Consider the following 14,027-nt stretch of genomic DNA (forward strand, 5'->3'; position numbering starts at 1 on the left):
TTCATGTAATCGTTATAATGATAAATAAATGGTTCCACGAATTGAATTGAATCATATATATATATATATTTATATAATTGTTTGATCTTTTCCTCTCCTCTTTTTAAAACAAATCTCTCCTTACACTTACACGCTCAACTACAATCATTATTTTATAGTATAAAATTTCATATACCGCTTCAGGGACGAAGTTTCTACATTTCTACAATCAAATCAAATCAAATGAAATGTAATATAATATAATATAATATAATGAATTGTTTAATATAATCAAACTAAATCATGTAAATTGTTAGTAGTCAGTTGTTCTTGTCGTTTTGGAATCAGATTGTAAATATCAAATTCAAATCTTTACATCTTAAGGTAAAAATTCTCACAGATAATACACACCAGTGTCGATGTTCTCCAGATTCAAAAAATATTATTAATAATTGAAATTTCAGTATTGATTAGTAACAAATAGACGTAAATAGACTATCAAGAGGCAGTTAGGCACCCAGATTGATAGATTTAACCAGATCGCCAAACATATTTGCCCGTCGTTGGAATTAAAACTTCACCTAAGAAATGAAATAAAGAAATGAATGAATAATATTTATAAATTATGAGATCATTATTGAATTAACCGTCATTTTAAAAAATTATCTAACTACAAATCAAATAAATTAATCATAAAATAAATTGTATATTAAATATTTATCGAATATGGTCTTTTCAGTAAAAGAACTAAGTTCCTGGGATTTTACTTATTGAAAGAATATATCGACGATCCTAAATAAGTTAATAAATTCAAAAATCTAAATAGAAAATATTGATAAATAAATAGAAAGTATCGAGAAATTACACCCTAAAAACAACCTCGAAATGGCATTTCTTGTTTATTGAAATTATTATTATTTTTGAAAGGGGATTATTCAGTCTTATTTATAGTTTTAGTTGGGTGTGTAAAAAGGGATAAACAGTAAAAAGTGATGTAGATCATACATGGTATAGATCCGAGATCTTATAGTTCTAAATAAAATCTGATCAATCACTTTCAATCTACAAATCTACAATATCAAACTTTGATAAATTATAAATAATTGTACATTAGGGTAACTAGACATATTTAACATTAGTAACCAAGTTTACTCATATAATCAACTTTATTAAACAAAAGCTTTAAACATTTATACGTACAATCCACTAGAGATATCATCAAATATATTTTTTAGCAAAGGAGCGATGTTACTTCATTGACTTCGGTATTTCGACTATATTTTAGTTAGTAATGTTCAGATATTCTAAATAGATGTTAGATATGTATTTATATCAATACAGTTGATTCATTAAAAGAAACAAATATCAAGCATTTTATTTAAAAGGGAAATTAATGATATTTATATACTCCCTGTTATTTATTTAAAACACACACACACACACACACACAAAATTTATTTTTTTAGTTTCATATTGTTATACCATTGATTAACTATCGCTTCTACATTCATTTCAAATAATTGCTAATCATATAAATATGTTTATTATAAATAAAAGCTAAAAGATTAAAATATAGTTAGCATTAAATGTAAACTATCAGAAAAACATTTTATTGACTTTGGACTTAGTCGAATCGCTAAAACTGAACCTAAATTAGTTAGTAATATCTCTTAATGCCTAAATAGATAGATATAGTTAGCCATAGCCAAAGTTATTTTCATTGATTTTTCAAGAACTAAAATTTCAAAAGTAGAAGATAATAAACAAAATTAAAAAAATTTAATAAATAATTTTAAGATATTCCCTACTATTTATACTCTGTGTAAAAACATGAATGATGGTTAAAAAAATATCTTAATTGTTTCAGCTTTGATTAAGAGATTGAAAGTAAAATGAATCTACATTGATTTCAAAATAATATAATATATAAAAATTGTATAATTAAAGAAATCATTGCTAAACGAAGATATAGTTAGTATGGATTTGTGAATATCAATTAATTAAAAAAAAAGCATACATACAAAAATATCCATAATTAGACATATCACATGGAGATATCTTCAGAGATAACATACTAATCACTAAGGGAGTTAATAAAAGCAGTTAGCCTAAATAGACATGTGAATGTTAGTAATAAATATATACAAAATATTTGACCCGGTGAGATGTAAAGTAGATAATGACAAACTAAATTCAGAATTGATTTTTGAAAAATGTTTAAGGGGAATTTTATCATCTATTTATATTAAGGAGAGTGAAATTATTTTTTAGTTTCAGATTTCTTTTTGTTTATTTAAAAAATAATGATTATGTATCACTTTTTTAAAATGCAAAGATTACCAAAAGGTGGTTTCCTTAGATTGACTTATGATAGATGTAGTACTCAAGCGGATTCTCAGTTAGCGAGATGATTGTTATTCCTTACCCCTTTGTTATTGACCAGTGCTCAAAACCCCTAGTTGCAAAAATCCGATCAACTTTTCACTTTGTGGCTCACTCATACTATGAAACCCTGATTCAATAGATATATATATTTAATTGGGTACTTGAAATAAAGCTGAAATAAACAATCACTGAATGCAACAAGTTACAACGAATCAGAATCAGAATCGATTCACTCCAACTATGCAACATATAAAATAAATCAAATTAAAGAGCATGTCTAATATTTGAATTTGGAGATCTGTAACTATTATAACTTGGAGGAACATAATTTGAATATATTTTCTCTATCACTTTGATTCCCACATGCACCCAAAGTCGTTCTTGAAAACATTGATTGTAAATCACAAAGGATCAAGGATAAAATGGTAAACTTGATTTTAACAGCTTGGTTGATATGTTGATGAACTATAAGATTCAAACTTAGAATTGGCAATATATAATCTTATATTGATGAAATAAGAGTGGAAAAAAGTAAAAAGAGTAAAGAATATAACGTGATTGCCTTTATCCTTGTCGATCCACATAAGAACTATAGGGGCCCCCCCTGGGGCTCCTACTACAGATCGTTCCATCATCAAAGGTTTAAAAAAAATCATTACTAAAAATAAGTGTTGCCAAAAATAGTATGGAGTAAAAAAATGAAACTATTTCAACCATGGTTTGGGATCAATCATTATAGCTTAAACCAGTTTAAGTGATCATGTTTAAGTTGATATTTTGAAAGTTTATAGTAATGATTTAAACATAAAACGGTGTGTCACATGTTGAATTTAAGTATCTAAACTTGTGATACATCAGTATATTTTACTTCCATCAAAAAAAGATCTCTCTAAAAAGTTTTATTGATCACTTGTAGATATAGAAAGGTGATTCATAAAAGGAATCTACAATAATAGTAAAGGTAAATAAATTTAAAATATATATTAAATATCAGACATGAATTCACAATCTATCAGAAGTAAAAATGAATTTTATTTCCACAAACCAAACAAAAATGATCTATAATTAGTTAGTAATATATGATCTTAAATAGAATTTAATGTTAAGTTTCAATTTGAAAGGCTTTACATTATAATGCAATATATAAAAGGTAAGTTATCTTTAACATTTATAAAGACTTTTTTTAAAAATCAAGGGAATCAAGTGGTGTTTTTATATACTTTTGAAATTTTGATAATTTTCTTTCGTTTGGTTCAGAATGTGTAAATTTGACAACAAAAATTAAAAACAAATCAAGCTTAATATTCATAAGAGAAGTAATATCGAATCTACAAGTGTATTAAAAGATTAAATATATAAAAGTTGTATAATAAACTCTAAACAGAATGATTTTATTTGTTAGTAATTGATGGAATTAAGATATCATTTACCAAACCTATATGATACTTTATTGATTCATTTATACATACTAAAGATCTTCATAAACTACATATAAGTCATGGGGATATACACGCAGGCAAACTTTCTTATATGATTGACTTCGGTCGAATGTATCAAGCTTACCACAGAGGTTTAAACTATTTGGTTAGTAATATTTTGATTCATAAATAGATTAAAAGAATGTAAGTAACTGAAAAAGAACGAGTATATTTCATAGATTTCGGGCTACCGAAAATACTTAATTCAAATTTTTAGAAACTGAATTGATTGATTTGAAGGAATATTTTGATCTATTTATACTTTAAAAGTTTAGGGGGTGAAACAAATATTTTTTTTTTTTAGAAAAATGTAAATAAATAAAATATGCAAGTTATTAAAGATAAAAGGGGGATTTACAACTAACAACATAAGATCTATTCCAATGGAAGAGAGATTATAATCAAACATTACTTACAATGAATACATTGACATCATGGAGATCAATAAATCAACTATTCAATGACGCTGATGATGATAAATTAATTCAAATTAGAGGGTAATTACTTTATTTTTTGTTAGATCATTGTTTCAGATTTATGTAGTCATTATATAAGATCCTTTTAATAAAAGGGTTTTAGTCGGGGTTTATATGCAGTAGATCTTAACGCGTGACTAATCACATGATTAAACGATATTATATATTGCGGTATGGATGTTTCCCATACAATTGTTTAATTAATTTAATATTAGATTAAAATTAATCATTTTAATTTATATAATAAATAATTAAATAAATTTAAATTTAATTAAATGTATATATATGTATAGATAAGTTTTATCATCATAGATTAGGATTAAACTATTATAGCCAAAAATTATAATTATTTAACTATTATAGAAATTGTTGATTGTTGATAAAATCTCATGATAAAATTTAAATAGTAAAAACGTGTGGGAAGTATAGAAATAATTTTATTGTGGGGTGTTAAGTTAACATAACTATGTAAAGTGTAAAATTATGTATGTACTATTAAATACTCATTTTGGAGAGTAAATTTCATCACTAAAACAATTAATAAATTAATATTGCTGGTTACAATTTTATATTTAACCCGCCTGAGTAAATTTTATCATTAACAAAAAATCAAAAAAGGAGCAACCCACCACCACCAAAAAAAAAAACTTACTACGCTCGCTCCTCCTTTAATAATTGTTATATATATATATTATTACCATTACCATACTAAATTTAACTACTAGTTACTCTTTTTCTCTCTCTCACTGTTTTTTTTAATACACTATAAATTTTTACTACTACTCACAGTAATTAATTAATTAGTATGTATAATGTTTAACCTGTCGCACAAACATCAATCAAGCATCCATCCACACCATCTTTAATCATCAATCAATTCCATCAATTCCAATCATCCCATCAATCATATACATCATGTTCTCCTCCTCAATTGCCACTCCTTTTCAAAATTCAATTTTACAAATTTATTAGTGCTTCTCTATCTATCTATCTAGGTTTAACTTACTAACTATATTGGATTGCGAAAAAAAACAAATTGATTCAAATGAACCAATTCTATTGATGAAATAGTTTCAACGCAACCAATAACTACCCACCATTCAATTCAATTGATCATTAGTGAAGTTCAACTCGACAAGATTTTTGAATACTCCCAAAAAAATTGGAAAATTTGGGTTCAATTGAATTTAAAGTGGGAAATTTAATAATACCCTATAATGAAAAAAAAAGGAACGAGTGAGTGAGAGAGCCAGCCAAAAATATATTAAGCACTTTATTTTTACTACTACTTTGAAAACAATCCACAAAACGGAAACTAACAGAGAGAAGAAAAGACAGAAAAGGACTTTAAATTTCAACCAGACAAAAAGTAATAGGAGTGGAGAACAACAGAAAAAAGATGAGTGTGTGGTCCACGTTATATACAGGACGATAACGGAATATGAAGGTGGATGTTTGGATGTTTTGCTATGAGAGGGAATTTTAGAAGCAAATTTGAATGGTACAAAGACGCGCTATTATTTTTTTAACCTGTAAATATTTTCAAAGGAATTTTACATTTTAGAAATTTTTATAGTGGTTGTTGTGATTTTGTATGTATTTATATTTTGTTGGTAATATGATATGAATTTCTCTCATATCTATCCATACAAATATATATATATATTTAATACCCTTTCATTAATTTTGCTTTCTATTTCTTTCCTTTCTTCTTTCTTCTTTTTCTTTTTTGAAACTTTATAACTAACATTAATTTTATTATTATAGTTAATAACAACAATGGCTCCATCCGAAAAAAGAAAAACCACCAGAAAGAAGAAGGATCCAGCTGCTCCAAAGAGATCCCTTTCTGCTTACATGTTCTTTGCTAATGAAAACAGAGATATTGTTAGAGCTGAAAACCCAGGTATTTCATTTGGTCAAGTTGGTAAATTATTAGGTGAAAGATGGAAGGCTTTAACTGGTGATGACAAAGTTCCTTATGAAAATAAAGCTGATCAAGATAAAAAAAGATATGAGAAGGAAAAAGCTGAATATGCTAAAAGAAATGGTAATTAAGTATGAAGGATTGATTGTTTAACATCTCCCCTTTTTTCACTTTACTGCTGGTTCAATAATTTTATGTTGTATATTATTATAATCTTTTAGTCTTTTTATTATTTGTGTGTTTTGTCTGTCTTATTCTTTTATAAAATCATCAAAAATGTATTTGAACTATGGAACTTGTTTCTATAGTTTGATGATTTCATGATTATTATTAGTATTATTTTGTTTTAGTTTATATTAATAATTTGTTTTATTATTCTATATTTCATTTTATTATTATTACATTATGTTTTATTATCACCAAAAATCAATTAAAGATCAAAATGTAGAATTAACTTTGAGTTTGTTGTTGTTGATTGTTTGTTTTGATGATTGCAAAAATGTGGCATTGACCAATTTTTTGACATCATGGTTATATGCAGGCAAGTTGAATAATGATAATTTTCCAATTGTGCCCGGATTAATATGGGATTTATCTGATTATAACCTTTAATTTTGAATTCAGTAAACTTTAGCATAACTTTCAACAATGTCGACAGAATTACCATTGGTTTATTATAACGACGATAAGAAATCATTTGCTTATCCTACTATTCATAGTAGATGGCCTAAAATCATTCAAGGTGCCATTAATGATGTTCAAACTGTGATTAATGAAAATTCTAACCTTGAATCATCAGGAAATGTGATTGTTAGTCAATTGAAGGCATTATTAAAATCTTTCAAAGATGATGAATTGGTTCGTCCATTCACTGAAGAAGAAATCACCAACTCTAAAGAAGACTTGAAATCTTACAATCAATTATTAATCAAACATGATGCTATCAAAGTTAAACATTTCAATCAACATATAACTTGGCAAAATGGTCCTTGGTTATTACTTGAATGTTACTTGTATCAGTATTTGAATAACATCATCATTGGCCAAGGATCCATTGAGAAGTATTGGACTTCATTTGATATTTTCAAAGCTTTGAAGGATAGCACGTTCCAACAATCTGAATTTGGTGTATTGGAACTCTTAAATAAGTATTATAAACTTTCTACTGAATTGAATGCTTCAACTAAGGAAATTGGATCAGAAGAGAAGTTTTTATTATTTAAAGATTTCATTGATGTATCGTTATGGGGTAATGCTACTGATTTATCATTATTAGCTGGGAATATTACTTTAGAGGATATTAAATCTTTACAAGGTGATGAAATTAGAAAACAAAATGAAAAGAATATCCTTGTCAATGATATTTCATCCGCTTGGGAACATTTGAAAATCAATAAACATAAAAGAATCGATATTGTTTTGGATAATTCTGGTTTTGAATTATATTCTGATTTAATCTTGGCTCTTTTCTTATTAGATTTTAAGATTGTTTCAACTATCGTCTTACATTGTAAGACTATTCCATGGTTTGTAAGTGATACTAGAGTCGTTGATGTTCATACTATCTTCAGTCAGTTGAAAGATGAATCATTTTTCCCTCAAATTCATCAAGAACATCCTGAACAAATTAAATATTTAAATCAAAGGTTAGCCGATGTAGTTAAAGATGGACAACTTAAATTCGATGATCATGAATATTGGACTCTTGGTGATAGTTATTGGGATTTATCAAGCAATCCAATTGCCAAGTCATTATACGAAGAACTTTTACATAATTCAAGTTTAATCATCTTTAAAGGAGATTTAAATTATAGAAAATTAACTGGTGATTTACAATGGGATAAGACTACTCCTTTCAAAGTTGCATTACAACAATTAGCTTCAGAATCAAAGTTACCCGTCTTATCATTAAGAACTTGTAAAGCTGATGTGGTGGTTGGTTTACCTCAAGGTATAAATGAATCATTGATTAAGTTATATAAAGAACAAGGTAATGAAATTGGTGAATTCTGGTCTTCAAGTGGTAAATGGGCTGTGATCTCCTTCTCTGATGGTAAGTAAGGTTATGATGATCCACCATTCTTTCTCAACTAATGCTACGGCCAACTACTACTTTTATAGATTGATTTAAATATATTGGTGGTACCAGTACTACTTATCTAAAAACTAATTTACATACAATATATACAATAATCTTCTTCTTTTTCCATTAAATAACTAACCAAAAACAAAAAAACACAAACATAACCCTTACTCACCAGCTCTACGAGCATTACATGCAACAATCTTAAACTTATCAACATTAATCTCACTATCAATACTATTATTAGCACTTGCCCCTTCAGAACTTATATCATTCAACTTAATGGTAACATTCTTAATGATGAATGTCCAAACATCATCACAGAAATTGTACGTTGATAACACTCCCTTGAATGATAACTTTGACTTAGCTATGTTGGCTTCTAATTTTAAATTATCAGAAATAATTCTATCAAAGTTATTTAAAATAGTATTGGCTAATTGAGGTTGAATCTTTTCATCTGATATAAGAGTATCTAAGGAATCTGCTAAAGTCACACCGATAGTTGATCTTCTGTATAATTCATAATAAGCAGCGTTGTTCATGATGGTTGGATGGGAATGGTTATGGATATGGATAAAGAGTTGATAGTTATAATTATTAATGACTTTCTTTTTCAGTTTCTTCTTTTTATGCTTCAAACAACTTTTGGAAAAATTCAGACTGCATATAATTTGATCAGTGATATTTTTTTTATTATGGCTAAATTTTTATCATCAATATGGGTGATAGGAGGATTAAGCAGCCAAAGGAAAGGATAGTATAACTTGGACAATGACAGATTTGACAGTGTCACAGAGGTATAGAGTCAATATACGATCATTCAGAGGTCTTCAGAAATCATCTCTTCGTAAGGACTCAGCTCAATTTCAAACTGAATTACATAAATTATTAACAGAATTCAAATTAATCAAATTGATCATCAATCAATTATCCTTATTCAATGATGATAATGATGATGGAGAATCGATTAAAGAAGTTAATACTAATTACTTACCATTCTTAAACATCGATTACTACCTTGGAAGTTTATATCAAGATTATTATCAAAATGAAGATGCTAAAGGGAAAGTTGGATCAGAATATGTTGATCCTATAGAAAATAAGGTTGATAATTTGAATAAATCGAAATTTAGTTTCCTCAATTATTTACAATTATTGAATGGATATAAATTATTAAATGAGGATCAACAACAAAAGTTAAAAGCATATATTAAAGGTGATGATATGGGTTATAATCCTGTGATAAGTCGTCAAGAAAAGATTGATAATTTCAAATTAGAACAAGGTTTAAATAAGAAATTAACTATCCTTGATGATTATTATGATAAGAATATGGATGATAATGATGTTGAAGATGAATCAGTGTTTGAAAAATTCGATGAAGATATCATAAAACAAATCTATTTGGATCAAATTTCATTATTCACTTTACATACCTTTAATAATCTCAGTAATATAACGATGGAACTTACAGTATTAAGTAATAGAAATCCATTACCAAGTCAACCAACACCACCAAATAGTAAACAAGAACAAGATGATGAGTTTGGATATACTACTAAATTGGAATCCTTACCATTTTCAAAACCTGCTATAACAGAATTACTTTCAAAGCAAGGAAAAATCTTACAACCATTCACCATCACTTCTAATCGTCAACAGATCAAAAATAAAGTATTCGGTACAGGTCAAGTCTTGCCGTCGATGACAGTTGAAGAATATTTAGATTATGAATTGGCTAATGGGAAAATGATGAAAGATGAAGTCAAAGATGTAAGTAAAGAAGATGACGAAGACCAATATGATTCAGAAGAGGAAATCAAAGAAAGAAATTGGGATGATTGGAAAGATGACAATCCTAAAGGTGCTGGAAATTCAAAAGCTAATATCGGTTAATAATGTACAAAGTCTATAATGTATGTATATATGTATTTAATGCAAATAATTCTAAAAAACTATATAATCACATTCACTTCTAATTCTAATTCTCTTAACCATTCGTAATATTCAATCTTTAATTCATCCAAAGTTATGATTTGATTATCTTTAGATGATTGCGGATTCACTTTAAGTAACCATTTATCATCATTATCTTCAAAACTCTTTAAACAATTAATGATTATAATATATAATTCCAATACTTTTAATTTGAATTGTTTGACATCTTCATTGGAATTAATGATTAATTGTTGTTGTTTGAAACGAGATATAAAGTAGTATAATGCCTCGATTGATCCTCTCTTATCACTTAATTGATCGTAGGTTAATTGCTTAGAGGATCCAAATAATCTCCATGAGTAAACATATTGATATAATTTAAGTGAATTACTAAGTAATCTTTCATTATTAGCCAATGAGATTAATATTTCATCAATGAGTAAATAATTCTTGACGTATAATGTATTTTCATTAGTCGATGAAGGGAAGAGTTTGGAAATAGATTGATTGGTTATTAACTTGATGATATATCTCTTGAATAATTCTTGATATTTGGATGATTCAATTTGTAAATTATTCAAACTTTCGTAACATTGATCATAGTTGGAAATAATTAAGGATAATTCAAATAAGTTGATATAGTATTCATTTAATCTATTTTGATGTAATAATTGATCAGTAACAGTCTTGAGATTTTCAATCGCCATTTTTTCAAAATCAATAGCCACATTAATCAAATCAGTTTCAACTTTAGTGGTTTTACTACTTTGTTGATACTTCAAAACATTAGCTTGCGATTTAGATAATTCTGACAAAGAATGGAAATAATTTGATTTCTTTAAAGTTTGGTTGGTTTCTTCTTCCTTAGTGAACACTGATTCTAAGAATAACTTAATATTATCAACTTTACTCAAAGATTTATAAATCTTATCTTGTTCTCTAGCTCCAAACTTATTAAATTCAAATGCTTCAAATGTTTTAAAGATCTGATAGAATTCATCCACTTCATTATTAATAAGATAGATCAATCCAATTAAGAAACGATCAATATTTCTGGACATCTTTAATTGTTTAAAGAATGATTGTTTAATAAATGCCCCTTCGTTTCTATTCAATAAATCAAGAATTACATCAACCATAATCTCTTCATTGTTTTCAGTAAATAATTGACCGAAATAATAATCAAAACTTTCATTAAAAGTGGATTTGGTAGAAATTAAAGAATTCAATTTCACATCTTTATCAACAATACCAGACCAAAATAATGAATTTTCAATAGAATTTAAATCATTGGTTTCAAGAGATGTACTGGTAGAACTGAAACTTGTATCAAATATGAATTCAATCAAGTTATATGATTTTAATTTCTTGATGATTTTATTCAAGAGGACTAAAATTTCATCATTGGTATCACAAATTATGAATAAGATTAATAAATTCAATAAGATTATCTCATGTTCATTCTTAATGTTTTTAAACGAAATGATTGTAAATAATCTCTTGATGATGGATAAATGATTGGAGTCCTTGTAATTATAGTTCAATGCATTAGTATCAATATTTTCAAAATCTTCTAATGATCCATCAATTAATAAATTAATTAAATCAATGACTTTTGGAATACTGGCTAATTTTTCCATTAAATTGACTACTTCAGATTGTGAAAGTTTACTACCAATGTATCCATCAAACTCTTCAATTTCAGTTTCTGTTATAGTTGTGATATTTTTAATTCTATTTTGAATCTTGGTATAGGTTTTAATTGATATTAATTTATTCAATTGTGTTAGGATTTCCACTAATTGACCTTCAGGAGTTTCAGGAGATTCAAATTGGAAACTTTCATAGTAATGCGATGGTCTAATTAATCCCAAACCATTGACTTGCAAGACTAAATAATTATTATCTTCTTTAGTTAAACTTAAACTTAATGCTTCTTCACTTGATTTTTTAAATTCTTCACATAATAAAGCCAATTGAAACCAGTAAAATTTATGATCTTGAATGTTCTTCTTTGCATTATTGAACGTATCATTGATTAATTGTCTTATGGAATGATTATGATTATTAAAATCAATGAATTCCAATCCAAGATGATTTCTGACCAAGTTCAATGAAGTAGATACTGTAAGTAAATCATAACGACCTGAGTTTAAAATCATATTTGAATAATAGTCATTGGTATGGATAGGTGAAAATTCTTGAAATGCTTTATCTTCACTATCATTTGACCAATTTATAGATGAAACTGCCCCTGAAATCAGATTGATTATATAAGTGACAAATACTGAGGAAGTATTTGATTTCCATAAGACGTGATACTTGACTTGATCATTGATGAATTGTGTTTGATAATCTTGAATGAACCAAAGATTATTGTTATTATTGTTTAAAAGAGAACTTGGAAGTTCAGGTTGGAATGAAAGTGGTTCAACCGTATTTAAATCGGTATTATCAACATTAAAGTTCCATGATTTAAATACAAATCTACTTTTGTTATCAGATTCGATTTCTTTATCAGAATTAGTAGTGTAATATAACGTTAATAATAATGATTGATCGTCGTTTTGATTTGATAAAACTTGTAAATATTTAGTTGGAATTGATGTTAACCAAGATGATATATCTTGAATCTCAGTTAAATGAATGATAGAATCATTAATTAATTGATGATTCTTTAATGACCATAGTTTAACAGTCTTAGATACTGTTAATGTTGCGATAACTGATGAACTTAATTTAATGGTATCCACAATCGAGTTAGATGAAATACCAGCTAAAGTAATTTCTTTTCTTACATCACTCTTTTTATTCTTATCACCACCAAATAAACCACCAAAGATATTCAATGGTAACATTGATACTGATTCAGTAAAGTTATACACTTCAAAATCAGATAAAATCGATTTGGACCCATTTCTCTTAAAATGTAATAATCCACCATCTTTTAATGAAACAATTAAATTTGAAGAATCGATACTCTTCAATAGATATGGATTAGATCTTAATTCAAATGAATATGGCACTGATATATTACCCCATTTCTTAAAGTTATTCAATAAGAATTTAAACTTTGATGATTCAGTAATGATGAAATCATCTAATGCTATTCTTAAAGTTATGAACAAATAACTTTCATCAATCAAATCAATGATCAAATGAGAATTCCCATCATCTTGTCCATCTTGATTCAATGTTATACAGAGACATTTAGGAGATATGATGGAATGAGGTAATTGTATAGATATGTTTTGAAATTTAAAATCAAAGTTATTAGGCTTTGAATTGATAGGAGTTAATGTGATTGTCTTTGAATCATTCAATAAATCATAAGAAATATGATCAATGTATGATTTAGTATGAGATAAGTTGATGATGTTACCAGTGTTGGATAACTTATTGTGGAACTCTTCACTCGGTATTATCTCTGTCTTTGTTGATGTTGTTGTTGTTGCGGTTGGTGAATACTGCAAAGGTAAGGTTATAACTTGAGTTGGCAAATGTTGCTTGTACCCAACCACATTCGACACTGAGTAGAACGACACCGTCATCTTCCCTCTCTCTGATTATTCAATTGGACTCTTACAACTCTTTCGTTGATGGATTGCAATGACCTTTGTTTACAGTCAAATCTTGTATTTTCAGTCAAATTTTTCTTTTTTGGTTGAACGAAAATTTCTGGCAGCACCAAAAAAAAAAGGCAGCCAAAATGAACTAAACTTAGTTATCCTGACGGTTGTCATAACAGAAGACAAGAT

The 14,027-nt window shown here is 27.2% G+C and overlaps 5 protein-coding genes across 5 annotated transcripts; 3 read left to right on the plus strand and 2 right to left on the minus strand. All coding sequences in view use genetic code 12, as the record gives it.

Annotated features, from left to right (window-relative positions):
• Positions 1 to 6,097: 6,097 nt before the first annotated feature.
• On the plus strand, positions 6,098 to 6,376 carry NHP6A (high-mobility group nucleosome-binding protein; the record flags this gene model as incomplete). Its single annotated transcript, XM_064904771.1, has 1 exon — positions 6,098 to 6,376. The coding sequence occupies one exon, from the start codon at positions 6,098 to 6,100 to the stop codon at positions 6,374 to 6,376; it is 279 nt and encodes a 92-aa protein (XP_064763403.1).
• Positions 6,377 to 6,634: 258 nt separating this feature from the next.
• On the plus strand, positions 6,635 to 8,400 carry HRT2 (putative methyltransferase). The gene has a single exon (XM_064908996.1). It carries the CDS (start codon positions 6,894 to 6,896, stop codon positions 8,304 to 8,306), a length of 1,413 nt encoding a protein of 470 aa, XP_064763404.1. The 5' UTR covers positions 6,635 to 6,893; the 3' UTR covers positions 8,307 to 8,400.
• Positions 8,401 to 8,987, minus strand: TOA2 (transcription initiation factor IIA subunit gamma). Its single transcript, XM_064908995.1, has one exon. The coding sequence runs from the start codon at positions 8,871 to 8,873 to the stop codon at positions 8,496 to 8,498; it is 378 nt and encodes a 125-aa protein (XP_064763405.1). The 5' UTR covers positions 8,874 to 8,987; the 3' UTR covers positions 8,401 to 8,495.
• A 1-nt stretch (position 8,988) lies between these two features.
• On the plus strand, positions 8,989 to 10,257 carry DFJ63DRAFT_60324 (uncharacterized protein). The gene has a single exon (XM_064908989.1). The coding sequence runs from the start codon at positions 9,103 to 9,105 to the stop codon at positions 10,225 to 10,227; it is 1,125 nt and encodes a 374-aa protein (XP_064763406.1). The 5' UTR covers positions 8,989 to 9,102; the 3' UTR covers positions 10,228 to 10,257.
• DFJ63DRAFT_60797 (uncharacterized protein) lies at positions 10,136 to 13,930 on the minus strand. The gene has a single exon (XM_064908997.1). It carries the CDS (start codon positions 13,818 to 13,820, stop codon positions 10,287 to 10,289), a length of 3,534 nt encoding a protein of 1,177 aa, XP_064763407.1. The 5' UTR covers positions 13,821 to 13,930; the 3' UTR covers positions 10,136 to 10,286.
• Positions 13,931 to 14,027: the final 97 nt, after the last annotated feature.

Source organism: Scheffersomyces coipomensis, assembly GCF_036884675.1.
Source record: "Scheffersomyces coipomensis strain NRRL Y-17651 chromosome Unknown DFJ63scaffold_2, whole genome shotgun sequence".
Taxonomy (NCBI): Eukaryota; Fungi; Ascomycota; class Pichiomycetes; order Serinales; family Debaryomycetaceae; genus Scheffersomyces; species Scheffersomyces coipomensis.